Genomic DNA, 27,907 nt, shown 5'->3' on the forward strand with positions numbered 1-27,907 from the left:
CACGACAGATTGTTATCCATAATCAACTGCAAATAGGGTAAGACCTAAAAATACTGTTAAATGTGTATATCCCTACCACAAAGATGTAGTAAACATTGTCATGCACGATCTACTGGAAGATGGGTGTACAGGGAGACCGAACTGTAATTAATCTAATCTTTTTTTTTTCCACAGTCTTTAGTAGTGGGTGAAGCATATATCTGGATTCTTCACGTAATACTGGTTCTTGAAAATTTGGAAGAAGGTTTTCCTGGGATAAGCATGACCTATCTTCAAACTTCTGCCAATTCATGTTTTTCAACATTTGCATGATGCTCCCTTGTGAGTCAAACAAACCTGTAACAATGTATGGTATATACCCCACAAACTTCAGCAATATTCTAACATGAGATGCAAAAACGCTTCATTGCTGATTGACTGCATTTTCCCATTTTTCTGCCAGTGAACCAAAGACTGACATCTGCCTTGAGCCTACATATTCTCTGGAGCATGCCTGAAGTTACAGCTACTTCTGCTGATGACTTCATCCAAGATAACATGCAGTATCCTCCTCCCTTCTAAGAAGTCCTCAATTCAGACACAAATTTTGTTTGATACTTCATGTAATTGCACATTTATTAATAACCCTTGGTGTGATGCCAAGTGAAATGATTTCCAAGAGTCGAGAAATACTGAATCCATCCAACTGCCCCAACCCATGGCTTTCAAGGATGTCATATGACAAAAACACAATGTACACATGTGTCACACAGAATGATGAATCAATTACCATAGAAAGCATCAGTACTTCTGTCAGATTATCAAATGGCACATGCTAACTTTTGCTTGGAATGGTGACAGCTCAGTCAACCATGATTTTCTTCACTTTGGTAACAAGAGCAAATAGACTGTTTTGTTTTACAGCAAAAACATGGCTTTACTTAAGTACATTAATTAGCAAAATCTAATAATGTCAAAGAATAGCTTCATCATATGCCCACTGCACGATCTTGCGAACTCCAAGCAGATTTCTGCAGCTGAAAACATAGCAGGAACAACAGTGATACATTAGTTTCTGAATTAATAGAATTAAGATTTTTATTCAAATTTAAATTTTATTACACTCCTCATTGTTCTGTAAATAAACTCATAAGACAAAAAGGTTAACAATCTTTGTCCTTTGAGGGACTTAACTGTTATAACTTCAAGTTGAACAAATATATTTCAAGGAAGACGCAATACATGAAAGTCACAGATCAAGTAAACAGAGTAAGATGTGTGTACACTTTAACAGTCAAATCATAACTGAGTCCAAGTGTAGTGGCCGCTGGCTGGCTGGCCGCTTAGGTGGCGCTGCTGCTGCATGGCTGGCATGTAGAGGACACGCGTAACTGCGCGGCAACACTTTGAAAGATCGGCGAGTCACAACACCTTTCCCACCTTTGAATTTTTTGCACTGGTTTTGATGGAGGTGGCCTGTAGATTGCTAACGTCCATAGGTGTTGTTTGACTGGCCTTAAAGTCTCGAGGAGGAGGCTTCCCGTATGGACAGAAGTGTCCCCGATGATATCGGATCGAGATGACAGGAGACGTGGGGGTCGAATCTGCTGGGGCCCCGTGCACCAATCGGCCCGTTGTGGCAAGTCCGGTTGTTATAACGGGAGACATGGGCGATGTGTCCGCGTCCACAGGAGAAGGAGGCGAGTAGAGTTGCTCCGACAGATGATGGTCATCTGGTTCCTGCATGGGCACGTCTCCTGGCAGCGTCAGTTCTTGTGTTAGCACTGATATGATGGGGAGAGGACTGCGTTGTGAGTAATGAGAGATTCCAGTATCCCGAGCATCAGGTAGAGCCAAAGGTGGCATAACGGCATCCAGAACATGCAGTGCCGGCACACGAGGCCGAAGCTGGTATGAAGAATGACGCACTGCAACACCTGTGTCCATCTGGATTTCATACAGGCGTTGGCCAGGTGTCATAAGATGCGGCCAGGACTCCATTTTGGCGCCTGCCATCTCCCCTGTACCCATACAAGGTCGTCGGCGGTGAACCGCCCAAGCGAAGGCACCTGTGGCCATGAGGTGGAAGGCCGCAGAAGATGAAGTAGCGTGCGGGGCTGTCGGCCATGTAAGAGCTCAGCCAGGCTGTGGTCGCCCATGGGGGTGAAACGGTAAGAAGCCAGAAATTGGAGAAGCGCATCATCAGCAGAAGAAGTCAGTAGTTTCGTCATCTGAGCCTTAAATGTGCGGACCAGTCATTCAGCCTCACCGTTTGACTGTGGATGGAACGGAGGGGCCGTACATGCATGACGCCGTGACGGACACAAAAATCCGCAAAATCAGAAGAGGCAAATTGTGGACCATTATATGTAACAAGAGTAGAGGGAACACCTTCCAAAGAGAAACTGCGAACTAGAGCATTGGTGGTTGCCGCGGTGGTAGGCGACGTGCAACGGACAATGAAAGGAAAGTTAGAGTAGACGTCAATAACGAGAAGCCAATAAGTAACTAAAAAAGGTCCCACAAAGTCAGCATGAATACGCTCCCAGGGCTTCTCAGGCGAAGGTCATGGTGACAAAGATGACTTCGGGACGGCAGCCTGTGACGCACAAGGGCCGCAGGCAGCGACCATGTGTGCGATTTCAGAGTCGATGCCGGGCCAGTACACATGACAGCGCGCCAGAGATTTTGTGCGAGAGACACCCCAGTGCCCTTGGTGACGGAGGCGCAAGACTGAAGCACGCAAAGACGCAGGTAACACAACATGCGGCGAAGCATTGTCAGTGGAAAGGAGGATAACACCATCCCTAGCCGTGAGGCGGTAACGCAAAGCATAGTAGTTCCGCAACGGATCAGAAGTCTTAGCGGATGGACGATCTGCCCAAGCCTTCTGAATACAGCGTAAAACCCGGGAGAGGGTAGGGTCAGAACCCGTAGCAGCTGCCAGCCGGTCCCCGGTGATGGGAAACCCGTCCACAACCCGCTACTCGTCAACATCCAGGTGCAAACACAGAAGTTCGTCCCTATCAAATGCCAGATCAGGACCCATGGGACGGCGAGACAGAGCATCAGCATTCGCATGTTGAGCCGGCGGCCAGAAATGGATCTCATAATTGAAACGAGACAAGTAAAGAGCCCAATGCTGGAGGCGGTGTGCAGCCTTGTCGGGAAGTGACGTTGATGGATGTAACAAGGAAACAAGTGGTCGATAAGTAGCCAGGCACGGGGCCTGTTTCAGCGTAATCTTCAATTTCTGGAAAGCTGCATCGCATGATGCGGACCAGTGAAAAGGCACTATTTTATGCAACAGGCGATGCAACGGCTGAGCCACCAAAGCAGCAGATGGTAAAAACTTGTGATAGTATGCTATTTTCCGCAAGAAGGCCTGCAGTTCCTTAACAGATGTAGGGCTAGGAAGGGCATCAATCGCAGCGACAGTTTGCTGAAGCGGATGAATACCATCCCGATAGAGCTGAAACCCCCAAGTACGTGATATATGCCTGAAAAAATTTTGATTTCTGAAGGTTACACTTAAGACCGGCAGTCTGTAAGACATGAAAAAGTGTGCGGAGATTTTGAAGACGTTCGTCAGTGGTGGAGCCAGTGACAACAATGTCGTCCTGGTAATTTATACACCCAGGGAAAGTGAGCAATAATTGTTCCAAGAATCACTGAAAGAGAGCAGGGGCACTGGCAACTCTGAATGGCAATCGTTGGTATTGATAGATGCTAAAAGGCATGTTAAGGACCAGAAATTGCCGGGAAGCAGTGTCAAGAGGAAGTTGATGATGAGCTTCTGACAGGTTAAGTTTAGAAAAATACTGGCCTCCAGCAAGTTTAGTGAACAATTCTCCAGGTCGAGGCATAGGGTAAGTGTTGATAAGGCATTGACCATTTACAGTGGCTCTGAAATTGCCACAGAGACAAATATCACCATTTGGCTTAGCAACAACAACGACAGGAGAGGACCACTCACTGGAAGTGACAGGAAGCAAGACCTCTGAAGCAGTGAGACGATTCAGCTCCCATTTGACCTGATCACGAAGGGTCACAGGAATGGGCTGCGCCCAAAAAAACTTAGGCCGAGTAGTGGGTTTGAGTGTGATATGAGCTTCATAGTCGTTTGCACGGCCTAACCCAACAGAAAAAAAGAGACGAAAATGTCGTCGACAAGGAATCCAATTGGTCGGCCACAAAGATGGGAACAGTGCGAACGACAGACGTGTAAGATACCACAGCATCAACTTGTCCTAAGAGAGAAATCTTATGTTTATTGTAAGTCCATAATTGCCTAGTGACAGGTGACAGGATTGGAGAACCCAACTGAAGATACGTCTGAGAATTGATGATCGTGGCAGCAGAACCAGTATCCACCTGCAAGCGAACATCTCGACCAAGTATTTGGACAGTGAGGAATAACTTCCCTGAAAGGGAAGAAGTACAACTGACAGACAACACAGAATCAGAATCAGCGTCATGTTCATGAACATCATGTATGCGGTCGGATTTGCAAACGGATGATATACGACCCTTTTTTTTTTTTTTTTGTATTTGTGACACACGGCCCAACGTTGTGGACAATCTTCTCATGAATGTTTCGTAAAACACCGCGGACATGAAGGAAGTTGCCGTGGGTTTTGCTGCAGTTTCTTAGAGGTTTGTTTTCGGTTAGGTCGAGGCTGCGCTTGGGAGCGTACAGGGACCACGTCGGCCGGCGGGGACACGCCACACGCTCCATCAACATCGCACAGAGGTTGTATTTCCCCGACATCGCCCCATGCCTCTATTTGCGCTCCAGCAGTGCGAGAAATTTCAAAAGACTGAGCTATGGATAGGACTTCACCTAGAGTCAGATTTGCCAACTGAAGGGCATGCTGCCTAACTTCATTGTCGTGCGCCGATCGGATAATAGCATCCTGTACCATGGAATCGGCGTAGGATTCTTTGTGAACTTCAGTAACAAATTGACACTTTCTACTGAGGCCGTGAAGTTCAGCAGCCCAAGTGCAATAGGATTGATTCGGTTGTTTTTGACAACGATAAAAGGCAACACGAGAGGCTACCACATGCGTTTGCTTTTGAAAATAGACGGACAGAAGTGAGCACATTTCAAAAAAGGACAAAGACGCAGGATCTTTCAAAGGAGCTAATTGCGACAACAACTGACACATTTGAGGTGAAATCCATGAAAGGAGCAGAGACTTACATGTTTGTTCGTCCGCGACATGAAATGCCAAGAAGTGCTGTCGAAGATGTTTTTCGTAATCAGAACAGTCTTCCACCATCTCGTCGTAAGAAGGAAAAGTAGGTAGAGACAACAACATATGCCCCGCACTTGATGCTGCGACGAAATCACGAATCGCATTTGTGAGAAACGTTTGCTGTTCTATGAGACCTTGCAATAGTTGCTCTAAAGTAGCCATGGAATCATGTGGGTCAACGATGGAAAAGAAAAATCACTACCTCGTTGCCAATTGTTATAACTTCAAGTTGAACAAATATATTTCAAGGAAGATGCAATACATGAAAGTCACAGATCAAGTAAACAGAGTAAGATGCGTGTACACTTTAACAGTCAAATCATAATTGAGTCCAAGTCTAGCGGCCACTGGCTGGCTGGCCGCTTAGGTGGCGCTGCTGCTGCATGGCTGGCAGACAGCGCCGCATGTAGAGGACGCGCGTAACTGCGCGGCGGCACTTTGAAAGATCGGCGAGTAACAACATTAACAATTACTGTGATTTACAGCAGTATGACTAAACAAGCTTCTGGACAAATAAGCCATAGGTGTCTAACCAATGGAGTCACAATAAATCACACTGGCCAGATTACTTTGGTTGTTATTGGCATTTAGCATATTGTTCTGCACAGTCCCAGAAACTTTCAGTGTTATTCTAATTCAAGGACACAGAGGGTCTTTACAACTCATTTTCAGCAAACTAGATAAGAGGCAGCAGAGTCATATCTCAGAGAGGAACTTGGAAACATGTAGCTCTGGACAGGAGCATGTACAAGAACACTGGTTAAGGTTTTGATGAATAGTTGACCATACACTTGATAGTATGCACCTATAGAACAATTCATGAAGAGAGGGACCCTCCATGGTATATAGACACTTATAAAGAAGCTTCGAAAGAAACAGACAACAGTGTAATATAAGTAAACAAAGTGTAGGGGTATAGATAGAGAGATGCTGAATTTCACTGTGTTTGGCTGACAAAAGAGCAATATGAGAATTATTCAGTGACTAACATTGTGGAATAGTGTTTAAAGATGTCTCACAAAGCCCGAAGATATTCTGGTTATATGTAAATGCTGTTATTGGTACCATCGACAGCATCCAAATACTCATGAATGAGACAGAAACAAACTGATGTAGCAGAGCAAACACACAAATGGTGAACCCAGTTTTCAAATGTTTCTTTGCAAATGAAGATCCAAGGGTAGAATCTTAGAACATATTTTGAACTCAAATGTAATGAGGTATCTTGAACATCATTCCAACTCCTTTCTCAGCGCAGTTTCCAGTTCTTGCACGGTTCAGCAAGCAGTGTTCATTGAGAAACATTTCTGCCAAGATCATTCCAGCTATGCTCTAGAGGTTTTGGGTATGGTTGGGGGGGGGGGGGGGGGGGGGGGAGGGTATGCAGATCTTTCTTTATGTTCAATATATTCACTTTTCAGTGTGTCTGACACCTCGCCATTTCCGTGTTGGCAGGCAAAGCTTGGACATACCACACCCATAAACAGATGGACATGATCCAGAATAATCTCCCTGCAATACCACTGTGCTGTTACAGTGCCTCGAATATAGATATGCAGCATTGTTTGCCCATTGTGCAACATTCTGAAAGCCATCTTTTCTCAATCCCCTTTGTTTAATAGGACCTGCTAATAGCCTTTCTAATTTCTTTTTAGGCGCATGTGCAACTATCGATCATACAAACACATAGCATGTTGTGTACAAGCTAGCAACTTTGCTCTCCTACACTGGTACCTGTCAATCACACAGAATCTGAAACAGGGTATCACATTATCTCACTTTCCCACACTTCTTGCTAATCACTTGCTTCTGAAGGGTCATGATGAAATTATTCTACCTTCCCTGCTTCTGCTAGAAGTCTGATTTCATGCCTGACACCCTCTGTGTAAGATGACACACCTCATGGCAAGTGAAACAAATCACTATACATTGCGCACATTTCAGTAATGGCCACTTTCCCTAATGCATTTAAATAACTAACATTTATATTCTCTTTTAGAATATTTATTCATACCTTTACTTGTTGCTTGGTCTTAACTGACATAGCACACACTGGATGATTCCTTTTTCCAGCACTGCCTCAGCTACCAGCAATGGGAATTCTGCTGCTACTACCTTATCTGTGGCATTCAGTAAATATGTTACACATATCCCTACTTCCATTTTTACCAACACATTATTATATATTTTGGAACAATAGCCTCTGTCATTCCTTTTACATCCATTTTTATTTGGCACACTCATTCCTCTCGAGGCCCTATTGTCAGCATTCTTTTGACTTGAATGCCTTTCTCATTACCTCATTTTATTTTCACTCTGGCAATCTCTGTTCACTTACAGTCTCTACTAACCACCAGATTCCTACTTGCCTTTTGCTTCAGGTTCAGTCCTGTTTACAAAGAGTTGCCTCTTTTTTCATACCCTCTGTATCAATCTCGCATTCCAATTCCACTGAGCACCAAAAATTCAGGGTAGAGCCCAGCAGATATTCTACATTTCATACGCTTAAGGGCTGCCTCCAGTTCAGTGATCTTATATGGAGCACAAAATCCTGGGTTACACTGAACAGTTTCTTGATCTCACTAATTCTTTATTTCCTTGTCGAACATTTGTTTTATGCTTTGAAACTCTCAGTAAGTGACTGGTGTTGTGTTGCCTGAGACTGTTGACTTCTTTGTGTTGTGGGAAGAGTCTTGTCCCAGTTTCTGAAACAATGTCGAAGCTTTTCTATTGGAATGTGTGAAGCCAGCATCCCTGGTTTCCCTGTGCAAACTTTTCTCCCCTTTGTTCATTCAAGGAATTCATCAGGACATATGTGTTTCTTGGTCCTCACTTTCCTTGAATTTATAATATAGCTGGTTGATCACTTGGGTCCATGCACAGATGTACTCTTTACAGCATCCTACGTGTACACTGTTTTTGGCAGTGAAACTTTGAGTATGGGCTTGGTATGGCAGGAATCTTTTCTACTGACTCATCAATACTTTTGAGAATTTATTCCACTCTGCTTTCTGAAAGTTCCAATGTGATACAGAAGCAGATCACATTGGAGGAATATGTAGGCTATAGGTGGTGAGAATGGGGCAACATTGTCTTCTGGGAAGGAGCGTTCTGATGATAGTACCTGTATTATGCCCAGATGTGTCCACAGTTGACATGCAAAGTGCAGGTGTGCACTCTGTACCCCATCTTCTAGCCTTGAATGTGCCCTTTTCTTTCACATCAAAATGGAGATTGAAGTTGATTACTTCCACACAATTAATTAATTCTTCACATAGGATCATTACTAGCAAAATTTATGAGAGTTTAAGTTATTGTTATACACAATGCCATTTGTGAAAAGTGCAACACCGAGAAGGACTTACCCAAATAGTGCCACACTTGGTGGAAGTGGTGACGGGTGTGCAAGCAATACTTGATACGTTTTGCAGCGAGATGGGGTACATGTAGGCTGAGCAGAGCCCTCTCGTGTCGGTCCGACGGGTTCAGTGATGTGCCTAGTGTAGTCAATACAGAGCTGCCACACAAGGTGGAAACTATAAAGTGAGTGCCAGTGTGCCTTGTCGATATCAAAGGGAGCCATATGGGCATATGAGCAAGTTCGAAAGGGGCGTAATGATTGGTCTTTGGGAAATGGGGTTGTCATACCATGACATTTCAGCTTGCACAGGGCATGCTGCTACGACAGTGAAGCGTGTGTGGAAGCAGTGGATAGAGGAAGGTCGTACACAGTGTCGAGTGGGAACTGGACCATCAAACATGACCATCATTTTGTGCACTCTTTCGGATGAGTCCCACTTCAATGCTTCCAACAGTGATGGCCGCATATGTGTCCGGCTGTACCGTGGTGAGTGCAACCTGAAGGGCTGCACTGTAGAGTGGCATAGCGGACAAACACGATGTGTGATGGTTTGGGGCACCATTGGTTACAACAACCGATCTCGCCTCGTACATACCGCAGGCACAGCAACCGGTACCTAACGGCGGTTGTGGAGCGTGAGGTACTCCCCCTGCTTCAGGCATCTCCACAGGCCATATTTCAACACGACAATGCCCAGCCACAAATTAAGAGGAATGTACAGGCCTTCTTCGAAGAGCGACGGGTGCCACTGCTTCCCTGGCCTGCACATTCGCCAGACATTTTGCCTACCAAACACGTCTGGGATATGGTTGATCGGCACCTGGTGTGTCAAGGTTCTCCAGTAACTGATGCCACAGATTTGTGGGCTCGGATACAAACTATGTGGAGGGAAATCCCTCAGGAACGTATTCAGAACCTTATTGATTCAATACCACAGCATGTAGCAGCTCTAATTCCAGTGCATGGTGGCCACATGACATACTGAATAGTAGCGCTCAAAGGACATGTACTGATTTGAAAAGGTATTAATTTCTTACTTGTAATGTACCTAACCTATGGCGTTAAATTAATTGATTTCATGAATTTCCTTCTTCGTGTTGCAGTTTCCACAAATGGTAGTGTATAAAAAAAAAAAAAAAAAATAAAAAAAAAAATAAAAAAAAAAATAAAAAAAACTGGAAAAGAAGGGGTAGCTGCAGAACACTTTTGCCCAATATCTCTACTTATCTGTGCTTGGGAAGAATTACAAGATCAAATTATTTCCATGGTACCACCTGAACAATATGGGTTTACACCCCGTAGAAGTTGCTGTGCCTGAGTGCTCTCCTTGATTACTAACATAGAAACTGGCTACCAGAAGACACTCAAAACTAGAGTAGTATTTCTTGACCTGTCAGCAGCTTATGGCAAGTGTAGCATAAGAATCTAATCCCGAAATTTCTGGAAACAATACATTGCAAGACTCTGGGTAACCTCTTAAGCAACATGTTGAGCAATTAGCTGTTTGAAGTACAACAAGGTGAAAAGAAGTGCATATGGCATGTACTTAAGGTGGCTCACCTCAAGGCTCTGTTCTCACTCTGATCTCGCTACATAGCAGACATGCTAAACTAGACCTGCCAAAAAAACTCCAGTGTGCAGGTGACCTTGAAATTTCATATCAGAGTGAAGATAATTCTGAATATGATGAGCACCTAATGAATAGCCTCACTAAACTTTATGAATATTTTAAGATGTGGCGACTTAAAGCTCATCTTTCTAAAATGGAAGTAAGCCTTTTCCACCTCTCCACACACCTAGTATCAGCAAAGACCAGCCCACAGCTTGGTCCTTCTTGCATAGTCAAAAACAACAATAAGCCAAAATCTCTCGGTGTCTCATCTCTGCAATTATATTAATGATATCCTGACTCCTAATGCACCTGATTGCATCATACTTTCCAACAGCACTTTAGATACTCCTTTGTGTCAAACATATTTGCACCCCATTATCAATATGGAATTTCATCTGGCTGTGTATGCCTTACCGACACTCCAGCTCTGCAAATTCACTTTTGTTTTTGCAGATGGCTCTCACTATTTTTCCTTGCAAGGCACATCATGCCTGTTTTCTTATGCCCTGCTTAATTTGCGAGCACTTTCTTCTTTTTCTGTGTATATCATGCACACTTCATGCAGTCTATTACATGGTGACTAGTTTGTTACAATGCTTCGATGCACAACTGGACCTCTGTGCCCTGGCAAGTTTCACAGTGAACACCACATCACTAACAAATTTTCAGTTTCTCAATAACTACCCCTAAAAATGGAGGGATCAACATTGGTTTTCCCAACTGGCACTCTTCTATTATTTGCTCCATTCCCCATTACTGCTGGTTCTGCCTTCCCTACTCTTTTATCTGACAGACAGGCCTGCACTACATGGACTGGTCTGCTGCACCTGAAACAATTCATTGCTTTTATTTTGCTATGCAGTGCTGTACCTCTAATTCAGATATTTACCTTTTCATTGCTAAAGCAATCACACTTTCCTCTCTCAAAGCAATCTCTATTATGTCTGCCAATGTCATTCATTATCTACAAGCATGCACTATTGATTTGATCATATCTTCATAAACAAAGTTCTACTTAGTTTCCAAGTGAGCACAAGGCTGCTAGTCAACTCTAATTCTTGCAGTGTGCCTCAAATAGCTTCGCTAAAATGATGTTGCGTTGCATTAAGTTGTAACCACCATTGCTCTATATCTTCTTCATGCTCTTGTCAGTTTGCAAACATTTTGCATGCTTAATGATCTAACATTTTCTTACTCAGGCAAGTCTCCACAAGATTCGCACACAAATCTTATTAAGTGATTCTTAGATCTCTAATTAACCATTTGTTTTGCATAGAACCCATTATCATAGTTTTTAAAAATTTCAACAAAGTTCCATCCCACTCTGTGCTGACAAGCTGGAAAGCTATACCACAATCATTGATATTTTTGTTACCATTAAATGACTGTGGTATTAAGTTAAGTTCTTTCAACAAAGCAGCACGTTTCCCACTGGGTGACTTTGTATGTTAGTGCCGTTGCACAATTACATCTCCCTCACCTGACATGCCTGCTAGGTTGTTTCACTCACTGAGTGAAGACCTGCTTCTACTCATCATCCACTGTTGCATGCTGACTGTGTCCTCACAGCACCATCAGTTGCTGCTGCCAGCTGCCGTCCACAGCGACTACCTTGGCAGCACCAGCTGCTGTCATATTGTTGCGATCTTTATAAGTAATAATCATTTGCAATGAAGCACTTCATACAATTTCACTGTGAGACTATGTTCTCATCATCAGGTTGTTGACACTCGCTTCATCATGTTCTTTAGATAAAATGAAATGAAATAAAAGAAAACAAAACATTACCTATGTGCCCTAGTCTTCTTATCCACTTCACACAATGCAACCATGCAGCGTGCTACGTCCTCCTCTTCAGCTAGTGGGCACTCTTGGTATCCACAGCTGAAGAATAGGGGACAGCCAGCTGCACAGTCACAGTTAGTGAAGTGAACAGTTTTACATAAGATGAGAACCCATAGTTAAATAAGCTTTTTATTTTATTTTATTTCATTTTGTGCATGCCATAAACTGAGTGTCAACACCCTGATTATGAGAGCAGTCTCTCAAAATGTACAGCTGAACTTTATCAAGTACTATTAAATTGGACGAATGCAAATAATCATAATACATAAAGTATAGCAACTGCTGCCTCATATCCAAGAAATGGGCAATAATGAAGTGCTGTGAGCTTTCTGGCTTCTCTCATCTTTCACTTCCAAACTGACAGAACTTTACTTCACATTAGGCTTAGTACGTTTAAAAAGGACTGGTGACCCATTCCACTAATTCATAGTACACAGCTGCTGCTTAACTAAAGTAACTCAACTGCACCTGTAACACCGTAAACATAGTCTATTGCTCGGTCCTGTAAGTGGTCTAGACATTCCTTCAATGTGATTGTGGAGGTCCATCCAACTAGCTACAATGTGGCACTGGCTAACCATACTGTTTTGGAATAAGAGAGCTTGGTGTGGGGAATTTGGACAAAGAGAAGTACGAACAGGTTTAAGGTTTGTCAGAGCAAAAGTTCTGAACATATTGGATCTGATTATAATTTAGAGGAAAAAAGTGCCCTCAGAGGAGATACCCACAGCTAAGAACTGAATGGCAGAAAATGGATGGAAACAACTTCTAGGCCTGAGACTTGTCCAAACTGGAGTTTCTCTACACTGACTGTCCCGCACCCAATTTTTACCCCTTCAGACTCATTCGTCTAGCTGATTAGCTGCTTGCAAACTTGGTCAATCTTACTGCAATCTTCATTCCCAGGGATTGCACTGAGTGCATGTACAACAGTGGGATTATGAGAGCAGTCTCTCGAAATGTACAGCTGAACTGTATCAAGTACTATTAAATTGGATGAATGCAAATAATCATAATATATAAAGTATAGCAACTGCTGCCTCATATCCAAGAAATGGGCAATAATGAAGCACTGCGGATTCATCTAGTCAGGCAAGTGTCTCATGGAAATCCTCATTCAACTCCAGTTGTCACTACAAGAGAGGCATTGTGCATTAAAACAAGGTTAACCATTACAATTCTGAGAAATCATATTCCACAAAGAGTCGAGGTACTTATTACGAGGGTGAGTCAAATGAAAACCTTAAATATTTTTTAAAATATTATTTATTGTGCAGAAGTGGTACAAAGCTGTATCACTTTTCCACATAATCTCCCCCCACGTTTAATGCAAGTCCTCCGGCACTTACAATGTGCATAAATTCCTTTAGAAAAAAATTATTTTGGTAGTCCGCGCAACCACTCATGCACTGCGTGGTGTACCTCTTCATCAGAATGGAACTTCTTTCCTCCCATTGTGTCTTTGAGTGGTCCAAATATGTGGAAATCACTTGGGGCAAAGTCTGGTGAGTATGGTGGATGAGGAAGACACTCAAAATGCAGGTCTGTGATTGTTGCAACTGTTGTACGGGCGGTGTGGGGCCTTGCATTGTCGTGTTGCAAATGGACACCTGCTGACAGCAATCCAGGTCACTTTGATTTGATTGCAGACTGCATATGATTTTTTAGGAGATCTGTGTATGATGCACTGGTGACAGTGGTCCCTCTAGCCATGTAATGCTCCAAAATGACGCCTTTTTCGTCCTAAAAGAGAGTCAGCATAACCTTCCCTGCTGATGGTTCTGTTCGAAACTTCTTTGGTTTTGGTGATGAGGAATGGTGCCATTCTTTACTCACTCTCCTCGTTTTTGGTTGGTGGAAGTGAACCCAGGTTACATCCCCAGTAATGATTCTTGCAAGGAAGCCATCACCTTCTCGTTCAAAGTGCCGAAGAAGTTCTTCACAAGCATCAACACGTCGTTCTCTCATTTCAGGAGTCAGCTGCCATGGCACCCATCTTGCTGACACTTTGTGAAACTGGAGCACATCATGCACAATGTGGTGTGCTGACCCATGACTAATCTGTAAACATGCTGAAATGTCATTGAGTGTCACTCGGCAGTTTTCCTTCACTATGGCTTCAACTGCTGCAATGTTCTGTGGAGTCACAACTCGTTGTGCCTGACCTAGACAAGGAGCATCTTCCACCGAAGTCACACCATTTGCGAACTTCCTACTCCATTCGTAGACTTACTGCTGTGACAAACATGCTTGTACTGAACCTTCATTCGTCGATGAATTTCAATAGGTTTCACACCTTCACTATGCAAAAACCGAATAACAGAACGCTGTTCTTCCCTGGTGCAGGTCTCAAGTGGGGCAGCCATCTTTATACTGATACTGCAACAGTACGTGTGCATCTGCACTATGCTGCCACCTACAGGCCATTCTGCACACTGTTTGTAGCACGTTTACCAACTTAAAGGATAACGGTGTGAAATTACAAATTTAACGTTTTCATTTGACTCACCCTCATACTTCCTCCTACAAACATCTCGCAAAATGACCACAATGGTAAAATCACAAATGTTCCAGGTCATATGTAGACCTACCAGCAGACATTCTTTCTATGTCTTTCTATGTGCCATTAGTGATTGGGAATAAAAGATACTGGTACGCAAAATACCTTCTGTCACAAACCATAACGTAGCTTGCAGAGAGCAGATGCAGATGCAAATTGCACAGTACCTTCAACGAAACTGAAGCCTGCTCCATATAAAAACCAGCGTGCATTGTAGGACCAGGTACTGGAATGTATTGGTCATTTTCCCACTCCTCTGTTCCATGTGCTGGATATAGTGAAGGAACAAAGCTCAAAGCCCAGCCAGCCCATGATTCTTCTGCTTTTTCTTCATCGTCACCTCCATTATCATCTTCATCACCATCTAGAAATATATTCTGAATTAGTATTATCAGCATAGAAAAATCTGCAGCACAATCAATAGCATATCAAAACAAAGGAAAATCCAGGGGGAATAATGACAATATTATGAAAAGGATAGATTGCTATTCACTGTATAGTGGAGATGTTGAGTCACGGAGAGACATAACAAAAAGACTGTTAGATGGTGGTGGTTAGTGTTTAACGTCTCGTCGACAACGAGGTCATTAGAGACGGAGCGCAAGCTCGGGTTAGGGAAGGATTGGGAAGGAAATCGGCCGTGCCCTTTCAAAGGAACCATCCCGGCATTTGCCTGAAACGATTTAGGGAAATCACGGAAAACGTAAATCAGGATGCCTGGAGACGGGATTGAACTGTCGTCCTCCCGAATGCGAGTCCAGTGTGCTAAAAGACTGTTAGACCAGAACCCTTTTGACCAAAGGCCTTCTTCTGAATTAAATAACATGTGCACACATACATTCACGCAAATCCAACTCACACAAACATGACCACTGTTCCGACTTCTGAGGACAGTCTATTCTGGTCTAGTGTAGCCCGACTATTATCCCTTCAGCCTCATCCATTATGGTGTCTAGCCCTGGCAGCCAGAGACAGTGGCCATATGTGTGTCAGTTGCATTTGCGTGGATATGCGCATGCGTGTTGTCTTATTAGGAAGAAGAATTTTTGACCGAAAACTTTCTTGTGCCTATCTGCGACTCTGCATCTCTGCTGTGTGGTGAGTAGCAATCTATCCTTTTTATACTAAAATCAGCATATGGAAACATGTAGATAGCTGTAAAATTGCTATTTATTAGAATCAGGGGCTCCTACCAGTGAAAGGGGGAAATAGCTGGAAATGGTTGGAATCTAAAGGGTATATGAAAAGGCTTAAAGTTCCTTAGAGCAACCCCTCATCTGTGAAGTTCTAGAGGAAAAAATAGATGGCATGTGTAGTAAATTTGGCACTAAGATCACAACTATTTGGATGCTGAGTGAAATCTGCAACATGTAATCATGTATTGCCACAATACATTTTTGTCTATTTGTAGTGTAGCATCTGATCAGTTGCAAAAATTGTTTGGAGGGCTGGAAGTTAGCAGCAGTTAAAGCTAATCAAGACAGTATGTGTAGTGTTTAACGTCTCGTCGACAACGAGGTCATTAGAGACGGAGCGCAAGCTCGGGTTAGGGAAGGAAATAAGTAGAGTGAACACCCTTCAACACAACAGTTGTGAGCCACATGCCTGTTTAGCACATATACCAACTGGACTCCCCTTCCTCAACACTCGTTCCTCAGAATATGAGCTTCCATTTCACCACCAATCTCGCCTCAATATACAGTAATTTTTTTCACTCTTGTTATTCTTCTTTCTTTTATTGTTTGTTTACCTTGCCTTACCTACTCATTTCATTTATTTGATTATTCCTCTTTACAATTGGACTCTACTAAGTGTTCACCTCTTTTGGCTCATTTATGGCTTTCCACTGAACACTGACCTGCTTACAATCTCTCTTCTAGTTTTAAATTCTCATTTTTCAAATTTCATCTAGCAGCATAGTAGAGTTTGGAAGAAAGTTAAATGATATCAAGTGGAACACAGCGGTGAAAGTATATGGTTCCACAGTCCCTTTCAAGTATCAAACATCTATGATGAACACATGCAGACTGAAGCGCAAATGAAAATTTGTACCAAGGTGGGGATTCTAGCCTGGGTCTCTTGCTCATTTGGCAGATGGGCTAACAACTATGTCACCCTGGCACAGTGGCTTTGTACAACCATGCGAACTACCCCAGCATGCCTATCTCCTCAATCCATGCACCACGATGTTCAAGTTAAGGGGGCATACCAAGTGAGCAAAGTCATGAATGGGAATCTGGACTGAGGAAGAAGGCATGCTAGGGTAGACGGTGCAGTTGTATAATGCCACTGTGACAGGGTGGCATAATGATTAGCACATGTGCAAAAGACCTGGGTTCGAATTTTGTCCTTGGTACAAACTTTCATTTGTTGCTTCAGTCTACATATACACATCATACTTTTTTTTTTGTTTTTTTGTTTGTTTTTTTTTTTTTGTTTTTTTTTTTTTTTTTTTTTTCTTAAACTTCGTGAGAGATTAAAACTGAGTGCTGAACTGGGACTCAAAGCCAGAGCCTGGACTTTTGCAGGCATTACTCTTACCAAGTGAACTATTCAGGCAGAACTCACAATCCATCCACAAAGAGTCATTTCTGCTAGTACCTCCCTCCCGTTTCCCAAATTTCAAGGAACGAGAAGAAAGGCACATTCATCCTTAATACAGTCATCATCATCATTATCATCATCATTTAGGCAACTCCTGCTCTACATGTTATTAACAATTTTCTTGATCCAAATGAGGGAAAATTAGTTTGCTTTCCATATTTCCATTCATGAATGTAGAATGGATTAATATGGGGAATTTTTGTTCTTAGACATGAGATACTTACTTCATAATAACAAGTAACAAAAAATTTTATATACCATTCATCCTCAGCCTCCTATAGATAACTATCCATCATTAACAACAGTTTCGCAGTACAGTAGTCCCTTATGAAGTCACTTCTTAATAACCATACAGGAATGAAACCACAAGTGCTATAAATATAACACCAGTAATAAAACTGACCTTCAGACAGTAGTCCCTTATGAAGTCACTTCTTAATAACCATACAGGAATGAAACCACAAGTGTTATAAATATAACACCAGTAATAAAACTGACCTTCATTATTCATGGCTTAGTGTGATACTTAACCAGAAACAGTCAAATAAATATGTACAGCCACTCCCTTGGGATTTTAAAATGCTGATGGACAATAAGAACAAGTTTAAAAGAAATTGAAAGTTCTTTACTTGGCAAATCCTTCTACTCCATTTTATTTGTGTGTATTAGGAGGGGACACACACATAGTGATTTGTAACCTTGTAACCATTCATTCAAACCAGCACAGAGCCATATTTCCATTGCAGAACTATATTATTTTTGTCAATCAGTTTTGACATAAATCACATTATGTTGAGATACAGAGAACACAATCCATGGTATATGAAAGTAAATAAGTAATAATGAAAACAATAAATTACTGACAAAATTATTTAATTGGATAGATAAAAAATCTACTCACCAAGTGGCAGCAGAACATACACATAAAAGACTGTTGTAGTTGGCAAGCTTTCGCAGCCAGTCTTTCCTTCTCATCCCGTATGGTAAGTCTCCTCTGACTTTCCTGAAATCTAACCCTTTTGCTAGACCTCTTAAGTCCTTCACCCTTCTTCCTTCCTTGTCAACCCTTCTGCCTGAAGATGGAGCTGTCACTTAGTGAATAGATTTTTTATCTATCAAATAAAGTAACTAAGTAAGTTGCTCACTCTTATACTCATGGCATATTCATGGGGTACCATTAAATCATAAAACACCTCTAAGTACACCATTCTTCACAGATTTAAAATAATAATAAGAAATGTCATAAAATTTGGTGTAAAGGATGCCGATACTATTATTATTATTATTATTATTATTATTATTATTATTATTACTACTACTACTACTATCAAATTGCTAAAAAAAAGTGTGATACCATACACAGATACATAAGAGAGGTAATCATAAAGATTAAATTACCACTTAAAAAACAGAGTTAAGCAATTAATTTTTGGAGTCTCGGTCGGGCACACAGTTTTAATCTGCCAGGAAGTTTCAATTAATTTTTGCTTTATTTCCAGGTACATGTCTGCAGTTCTGGCACCAACTGAAATCCTCACACCACAGTACCATGGCACATCTTTAGAAGACCTTGAACAAAGCAGCACAGTCAATCTATACTTTTGTAAAAAGGCTGTGCTACTTTGTTTTGCTCCCTGGATTTCAACATGTACCAGAATTGAAGATGAACTTGCAAATAAACTTTTTTGAACTGATCATTTAAATTTCATGACTACTTCTCTTATGTAGGACAAACATATAGCTTGGAACAAAATTCTGCCTGGAGATAAAACTGTGTTTCTTCTAGTACTCTAGTGCAGTTTTCCAAATGTGAACCATGATCTAAGAAGAGTAAATGTAAAAATAAACACACTGTCATGTAAAGATGTGAAGCAGAGTGACACAACAATGTAACACAAAGTGTTTCCTAACATTCCATTTCCCTTACTGATATTTACATCATTTAATATTTCAGCAATTATTTTGTTTAATGAAGAGGTTTAATGAGACTATCTTCCTCTGAGACCTATTATTCTTCACTCAGAATAGAACATTCAAACACCTCTTAAGAGCTGCCTTATACATTCCACTCTTGATACTTATCACCAACATGACATTTTATTCCTTCTCCTTTCTCTGTTTGGCTTCTATTAACTTTTCTTTACTGTGAGACTACTTGTAAACTGTACAGTGGTACAGTGAGGTGACAAAAGTCGTGGGATACCTCCTAATATCATGTCGGACCTCCTTTTGCCCGGGGTAGTGCAGCAACTCAACCTGGCATGGATTCAACAAGTTGTTGGAGGTCCCCCACAAAAATACTGAGCCATGCTGCTGCTATAGCTGTCCACAATTGTGAAAGTGTTGCCAGTGCAGGATTTTGTGCATGAACTGACCTCTCATTTATGTCCCATAAGTGTTCGATAGGATTCATGTCTGCCAATCTGGGTGGCCAAGCCAAAGCTCAAAGTGTTCTTTAAACCAATCACAAACATTTGTGGCACAGTGATATGGTACATTGTCATCCACAAAAATTCCATCACTGTTTGGGAACATGATGTATATGGATGGCTGCAAATGGTTCCTAAGTAGCCAGACATCCAGAGGACCCAGTCTGCTCCATGTAAACACAGCCCACACCATCATGGAGCCACCAACAGCTTGCACAGTGCCTTGTTGACAACTTGAGTCCACAGCTTCGTGATTTGCACCACACTCAAACCCTACCATCAGCTCTTACCAACTGATAACGGGACTCATCTGACCAGGCCATGGTTTTCCAGTTGTCTAGGGTCCAAATGATATGGTCACGAGTCCAGTAGAGATGCTGCACGTGATGTCATACTGTTAGCAAAGGCACTTGTGATGGTTGTCTGCTGTCACAGCTCATTATTGCCACATTTCGCAACACTCTGTCAAGGCCGTCGGCCACTGCATTGTTCATGATGTGATGTAATGCCAGAAATTTGATATTCTCAGCACACTCTTGACACTGTGGATCACAGACTACTGAATTCCTTAACATTTTCCAAAATGGAATGCCCCATGCGTCTAGCTCCCACTACCATTCCCCATTCAAAGTCTGTTAATTCCCATCGTGCAAACATAATCACATTGAAGACCTTTTCAGATGAAACACCTGAGTACAAATGACAGTTCCGCCAATGCATTAGCCTTTTATACCCTGTCCATGCAATACTACCACCATCTGTATATGTGCGTATCGTTATCCCATACTTTTGTCAGCTCAGTGAATGCTGTCACAGTATTGGTAATGTTACTTGTTTAACCCAACTAAGTATTATTCATATCATTTTTCCCTGTTTCATATATTATAAATGATATTGAAACATTGAATTTACTACTAACCTAGATCCTGATCTGTGTCCTCAACAATCGGATGACTTCCAGTACTGCTGTCCTTGCGCATGCTTCTCTGCAACTCTCTACTATGAAGTGCACGAAGTAATAGCACTAAACGCATCAACATTGGCACTTGTTGTTCTGTCAAACTGAAATCCATGCGGCCACAATGCACATCAATTCGTGTCACCTTGGCTCGTTTTGATTTAGGTGACAGATAACTGCAAAGCAGTCGAATATCCAGGGAACATCGATACAGCAGAGGCTCCTGAACATTATCAATAATACACACATAAGTTATTACTTAGTTAATACAAACAAATCTGAATTATTGTCAACAAAATATAATTTTAACATTATTTGGGACAGAAAACCAACATTTATCTACTAGTTGCTGAAGATGGAACAAATATAGCACAACTCACAGAAGAAGAAAAAATAGAAAATTGAATTTCTGGCTTTTAAAACATGAAATAGTTCATTCTGTTGCAATGCAAGAGATTGAAGCTTTTTACATTGTGCATGCGTGTGTGGGCAGGGGGGTGGGGTTAGATATGAGAAATTTGTGAATGACAATAAATGGTACTTGAGCAAGGCTCAAAATTAGAATGGAGTTGTTAGTTGGATAAGGTAAGTTCTGATATGGACATTTGGTCAGTTTTGGTCATCAGTATGGATGGCAGACAAATATTTCCACTGCAGAGAATGGGTGGAGGAGATTGAATTTTCTATTAGTCCCGTATAACACAATTTAGATGTGGAACTGAAGATGAGGGCTTGGATAGGACTGAGACATGAAAGATCAGATATTCATGGCACTGCAACATGTTTTATTGGGACTCATGCTTTTAAAATCAAAAACCTTACATAAAATACTAGGAGGAAAAAATGCTCTGACAGGTTCATTCACACTATTTGAAGTTACTTGTTTTTCATTAATATATGTTTTAAAATATGTAAAATATACATTCAGATATACTACATTGTCCAATATGCATGTTGCACATGTCTGTTCAACACATTTGTGTGCCTTCTACTCTATCTACGTGTGTATTTTGTAGCTTTATGTACAGTTACACTTTGGCAGCATTTTTTGTTGGAAATCATTTGCCTGTCAGTTCTACCATGAACCATTTCTTTACCATGAAACTTTCCTATAGTAATTAAAACAATACAATACACAACAATTACTTTTCTGTTGTGAAGCTACATTGTTTCTAGCACTGAAGTTAAGAGTTCCACATATTTTATACTAACAAATATTAAATCATTTACAAGGTTGTTTCATAAAGAATAGTAATAACAGTATAGAATAGTATAGTATAATATAGTAATGTCATTACCTGGTACATTTCAATCTTCCCTGAAGCATTTCTCTTATCAAGGCATATTGTAAGGTCAGTCAGAGAAACTACTTTCCTGAGTGTAACATCCACAGATGAAACATCTGGAACAAATAAAGCAACAAATGAAATGGTTCACTACACAATTAACACTTTCTTGTATTCCAATGTGGCCATATTTCTATTCCCTTGTATGTAGATAAGTGTCATGGATGTTGAAAGGGATCTACAGTGATAACTAAAACCACAAGGAATACTCATAATAGTGATACTATCTGCCATCTCTTTATAAGAGGAGAAATTGTGTGTTCACATCTGGCTTCAGAACATAAGTGGAACAGCATGTGATTTATCATTATCAACATTGCACAATCATCAGACATAACCTTAAAAAGACATATATAAAGGCAATGGGAGAGCCTGCAATGTCCTACTGAATGTTCTGTACCAAACAGGGGAACACATGGTTCAAAAAAACTGAGAGTACAAGTTTTGCCTCTCATTACTGGACTCGACATAACTACTCACTTACTTATTCTTAACATCAATGTCTGACTGCGATAAACCATTCACTACTACTACTACTACTACTAGCACTACAACAAAGAGAGCCCCACTGCACATGTTTGGTGTTTAAATTGAAAATGATAACTGCTGACAGTTTTAAGAATGCATACAAAATATGGAGGAAGGTTAGAAGCAATATGTTGTCATACTAACAGACACACACTTTCAGTATAGCAACTCAAGAGACAAAATGTAAATATTTAGGCACTGTATTCTATCACACAATGATCCAGAGCAAGATACCAGAAGATAACATTGTGTGCATTGAACCGGGGATCTAGAAACGACAGAGAGGCTTCGTCCCACTGTAGCCCTCAGTGGTTCACAATCCCACAACAGGCTACAGCAGTCCACCCACCCCTACCGCCACCCCACACCAAACCCAGGGTTATAGCATGGTTCAGCCTCCAGTGGACCTCCCCCCCCCCCCCCCCCCAAATGTGTGTCTACCAGACGAGTGTACCCCAAATGTTTGCACAGTAGAGTAACTATGATGTACGCATATGTGGAGACAGTGTTTGCGCAGCAATCGCCGACATAGTGTAACTGAGACGGAAGACAGGGAACCAGACCGGATTTGCTGAGGCAGATGGAAAACCACCTTAAAAACCATTCACAGGCTGGCCAGCACACTGAACCTCGACACTAATCTGCCTTGCGGATTCGTACCAGGGACTGGCATGCCTTCATACTTGGGAAGCAGCACATTAGACCGCACGGCTAGCCAGGTGGGCACAGAATATAACATACTTTAAAAGATAGCATAATGACATTTATGTTGAAGGAAGGCAGAGAGCAGAGCGGGGTAAGTTCTGAGAAGGAAAACAGTACAGTTTTTTTAAAAAAAAGAAAAGAAAATATACATGTGGGAAAACCTTTGGAGCAATCCACAAATGTAATGAAGAAGGAAAAAGTGAAACATACACATGGAAATACGGCCTAAGAATTCAATTCACTATCAGCAGCCCTGATTCTACCATAAGTAACGACACTTGCATCAGAACTGTAGTCACTGGAAAATTTGCTTTCCCACTGAAGCAGTTCAAGTGTTTGAGCTCTATGTAGCTATGATACACAATCGAACAAAGCAGATTAAGCTCAATGGCTTGTCTGGATGCCACAGTGCTTGATCTGTGGGCATGTATACACTTGTATTGTTTTGTTCTGTTGTATTGTATTGTATGTTAACCGGGGACCTAGAAACGACGGAGAGGCTCCGTCCCCGCCGCAGCTGCAGTGGTCCACAACCCCACGATGACTATCGCAGTCCACTTCACTCCTCCACCGCCCCACACCGAACCCAGGGTTATTGTGCAGTTCGGCCCCCGGTGGACCCCTCAGGGAACATCTCACACCAGACGAGTGTAACCCCTATGTTTGCGTGGTAGAGTAATGGTGGTGTACGCGTACGTGGAGAACTTGTTTGCACAGCAATCGCCGGCATAGTGTAACTGAGGTGGATTCATGCCAGGGACCAGGTGCTCCTTCCCACCCAGAAAGCCATGCGTTAGACCGCACGGCCAACTGGGCGCGCTTTTGTTCTGTTACGGAAAGAGCTATAGCATAATTTTTAATCTAAATCATAAGAATGGCTTAACATTCTTCACTTACTGTTGGTACAGACGAACCAGGGACTGTAATCTGCGATCTCTCATTAGTAGTTTAATATCTAACAACTGTGCTACAGGTAAACACAATAATGATTACAATAAAAAGCAACTGGAATGAAATGTTTACTGTGGAATATTGTTACTGTTCTACTCATTTCATTTCTGGAACTGATAATTGAGTGATAATTGTTCTTATTAAAGCATAATTTTGTACAATAATGAAAGTGCAGCAACGTAGTCATGTAACAGTTCATAATCACTTGCAATAAACCACAAATCACAATCATCATTTGTTTCCAACAATCAAGGTAATGCATCAATTTTACACAGTGAACATATTTTAAGAATAGAACAAGAAAAGAAGTAACAATTAGCGTTTTCCTGCATAAGTGTGCTCCATTAAAGCAGACTAACATTCAAGCTCCTAGGAATTCTCATGACCTCCACTATGATGATCATCACTTCTTTGAGAATACAACTAAGAAATTCCTGAAGACTTCTGCTTGTTGCAATAAATATCAGTACATGTGTGTGTATTGCAATGACAACTTACTGTCAATCATTCTAGTAATAGATATATTAAAACATAAAAAATTGCTTATGACTTATAAAGTAGTACCACTTTTCATTTAATATGTCATCCTGACAGAATGATACTCCCTATCATCAACCTTTATTCCTAGCACAACACATTATATAATAAATAATGAGTACAATACCGTTGCAGTGTGTGTGTGTGTGTGTGTGTGTGTGTGTAGTACAAGAGAAACACCTACAAGTATTTATCAAATGCTGAAAACTGATCAGCTACTGCTGGGATGACTGGTAGAGACAACATGTTTTGAAACAGAACAGCCATTATCAAAATGTGAGTTTTGCCATCTACAGTTATGGAAAGGATATTCCAACCTGGACTTTCCACTGTTTAGTTTCACTGTCAGTGAGGTAAACAGTACACAGAATTTATGCATTTAAATTCACAATATTAGGTAAGAAAAAAGAACATAAAGTGTAAAAATAAGTTTTAAAACAAATAGATAAAATCAATAAATATAACACTGCAAAATATGCATTAAATTTTTTATATGTGTCATATAAATGAACTTCCATGCATTAATGAGACAGGGAGAAAGTCAACATTTGGAGAAGAGTACAGATAGACAGTCAAAGACTATCTACCATGGAAGACAAGAACGAGCAAAAGGTCAAGCTTCCAACAAGAGAACAAGCTTGGTATTATAAAAATACAGAAAAAGGAGCTGTTCTAAATTGATATTACAATACAACTTATTGCAAATATGATTTTAGTTGACTCTTAATGATTCTGTAAATCTATGAATACAGTGTTAATTGAAATAAAGCAATGAATAATTGACTAATGCCACTAAAAGTTACCACTTAGTTGAAAAATGAGAAATCCCCCAAGCTTTCATTTAATTTGATTTTTTTTTAACTTAGTGATTCATTTGAGAGAGAGAGAGAGAGAGAGAGAGAGAGAGAGAGAGAGAGAGAGAGAGCATTGGAATAATGGTAAAACACTATGATTGCTCCGTGGATTTTAAACTGATGCTTCATGAATTTCCAGTCATTAAAGTTACAAATATTACAAAAACCTAATAACACGAAACTTGACAAATTTATTAAAGGGAAAAACATCATGAGCAGTTTTCAGTAGTATGTCTTAGTTACACCTGCTCCAGGTATGTTACTTTCAACAGCTGGTACAGAAACTTTCCTCTTCAGCCACATGTAATTTAGTGCTGTGACTGCATGGAGGTAGGAGGCAGATGGAGTGGGGAGGGGGGGGGAGGGGGGTGCATGTGCACAGCTAGTAAAAACATATTTTCAATAAATACTGAACTTCTCACTTTCTAATAAAAATGATGAATCTTGCACTTCATTTCTTACATTTCTTACTTTACTGATAACACAAGTTCACCTTACAACTCTCAGAGTTATTGCAACTGGATGAAATTATTGTAGCTCGTTACCTTGATGGCACAGAGACGTGTGGCTGGCTGATCACTTATAACAAAAAACACTGATGAAACAATGCACCTGAAAAAGGCCTTCCTAACAATTTACAGAGCAAATCAGATATTTTACACAATCTTGAAATTTGTACCAAGTTTCTCTCATTGTCAGGTAAAACGGGCAGCACATCCTGCTTCTCCTCCTCCTACCGCCGCCACCACCACCACCACCATCACCTTAAAGGGTTGGCGATCATGTATTTATACCAGACGTGGCACACATTTTAAAGTGATAGAAAACTGATCACAATTAGCGTAGACATTCTGAACTGGCAGCCAATGAACTAATAAAGCAAGACATCCATCCTGGCAAAAGGATGTCATCAGTATGTTATGCTCTTACACTTCTATCATCAGTTTGTAACAATCTGTTTCTTGTGGTGACATACTACTCCTACTCAGTTCTTCCTATGGGCTGCTATTCTGGGGGTCAAATGCACAAAACATGGACACAATTAATTTAAATTGCAGAAAAGGGCTATAAGAATAACAACTAGAAGTAGTAATTGGGCTCAGTGTAAAGAACTATTTGAAAACCTGGGTATTCTTACTGCACCAAATGAGTAAATTAACATTACTAACTATTTCACAAAGAGTTCTCTGCAAAATCTTGAAACAGGAGCCAGTTTGGACTTACATTTACTGGAGATGTATGGGGGGGAATCAAAACAGCATTTTATATCAGAGATTAGAATTGTACTACACATTGTCTGTGGAGATGAAAAAGATTATTAAAATACATCTATTTAAACAGGCAGCTAAACCATTCTGCATAAATAATGGATATTACACAGTTAAAGATTACTCAGAGGACTCACAGTAGCAGTTAATAAGGAAAGGGGATAACCTCAACAACCTGTCATGTTACAACACACGATAAAAATATAATACTTTTACAAGAAACTCATGTGCCAAAATACATAGCACATAATAGGATTGTTTTGCCATTCTCCTGAGCTCAACATCTCACTCATCAGGGTGGGATGTTGACTCAGTTTTTCAGTTGGAACGAGCATGAAGACTTGCATCAAGCATAGTTGCATGTTTACTGGTCTGCAGTTAGTACAAGAGGCACATCAGCATGTTCATGGTCCAAGAGTCAACAGTAGGTGTCCTTAGTATGTGCAGCCATTAAGTGCTAAACTATGTTTTATATAATAAGTTATGTGGTGCAAATGGTGTGTAGGTCAAAGAACACGGTAGTACAATAAGGGCAAACTGAATGAGGCAGCTCTATCCTGATTTAGGCTTTCTATGGTTTTCTTAAATAATTTCAGGCAAATGCTGGGCTGATTCCTTCATCAAAGCCATGGTGGACCAGCTGTCCTATCCTCATAAAGGCACAGATAGTCTGTGTGTATGTATGTTTGGAGCTATTTATTTTCAATGTATCAATATGACAAATACTCTACCATTAAACAAATATATAAAGATAGAAAATACTACTACTACTACTACTACTACTACTACTACTACCACCACCACCACCACCACCACCACCACAGCTGCTGCCACCGCCGCCGCCACCGCCGTCACCACCACCACCACCACCACCACCACCACCACACAGAAGTATTTTAATGTTAAAATCTATTTTTGAAGGCTTATTACTGTATTACTTTTTGTTGGAATTCACATTGTCATCTACTGTGTTTGATACAAATGCATGTAATAGACAGCAAGAATACAGAATACATAGCAAAACAAAGGTCACTTCTTGTCACACTACTACAACGGTGATCGTAGATACACATGCAAACTTCAGTTTCTCCCAAAACATATGCTACTGA

The 27,907-nt window shown here is 41.0% G+C and overlaps 1 protein-coding gene across 1 annotated transcript in view; it reads right to left on the reverse strand.

Moving 5' to 3' along the window:
• The window catches only part of LOC126474722 (intermembrane lipid transfer protein VPS13B), a 205,982-nt gene that overhangs the window by 143,305 nt on the left and 34,770 nt on the right, over nt 1-27,907 (reverse strand). Inside the window, exons 6-8 of the mRNA XM_050102201.1 lie at nt 21,908-22,011; nt 20,571-20,832; nt 14,786-14,982 (exon numbers count right to left, since the gene is read on the reverse strand). Of these exons, the coding sequence (XP_049958158.1) occupies nt 14,786-14,982; nt 20,571-20,832; nt 21,908-22,011 (563 nt within the window). The remainder of the gene's footprint in view (nt 1-14,785; nt 14,983-20,570; nt 20,833-21,907; nt 22,012-27,907) is intronic.

Source organism: Schistocerca serialis, chromosome 4, assembly GCF_023864345.2.
Source record: "Schistocerca serialis cubense isolate TAMUIC-IGC-003099 chromosome 4, iqSchSeri2.2, whole genome shotgun sequence".
Classification (NCBI taxonomy): Eukaryota; Metazoa; Arthropoda; class Insecta; order Orthoptera; family Acrididae; genus Schistocerca; species Schistocerca serialis.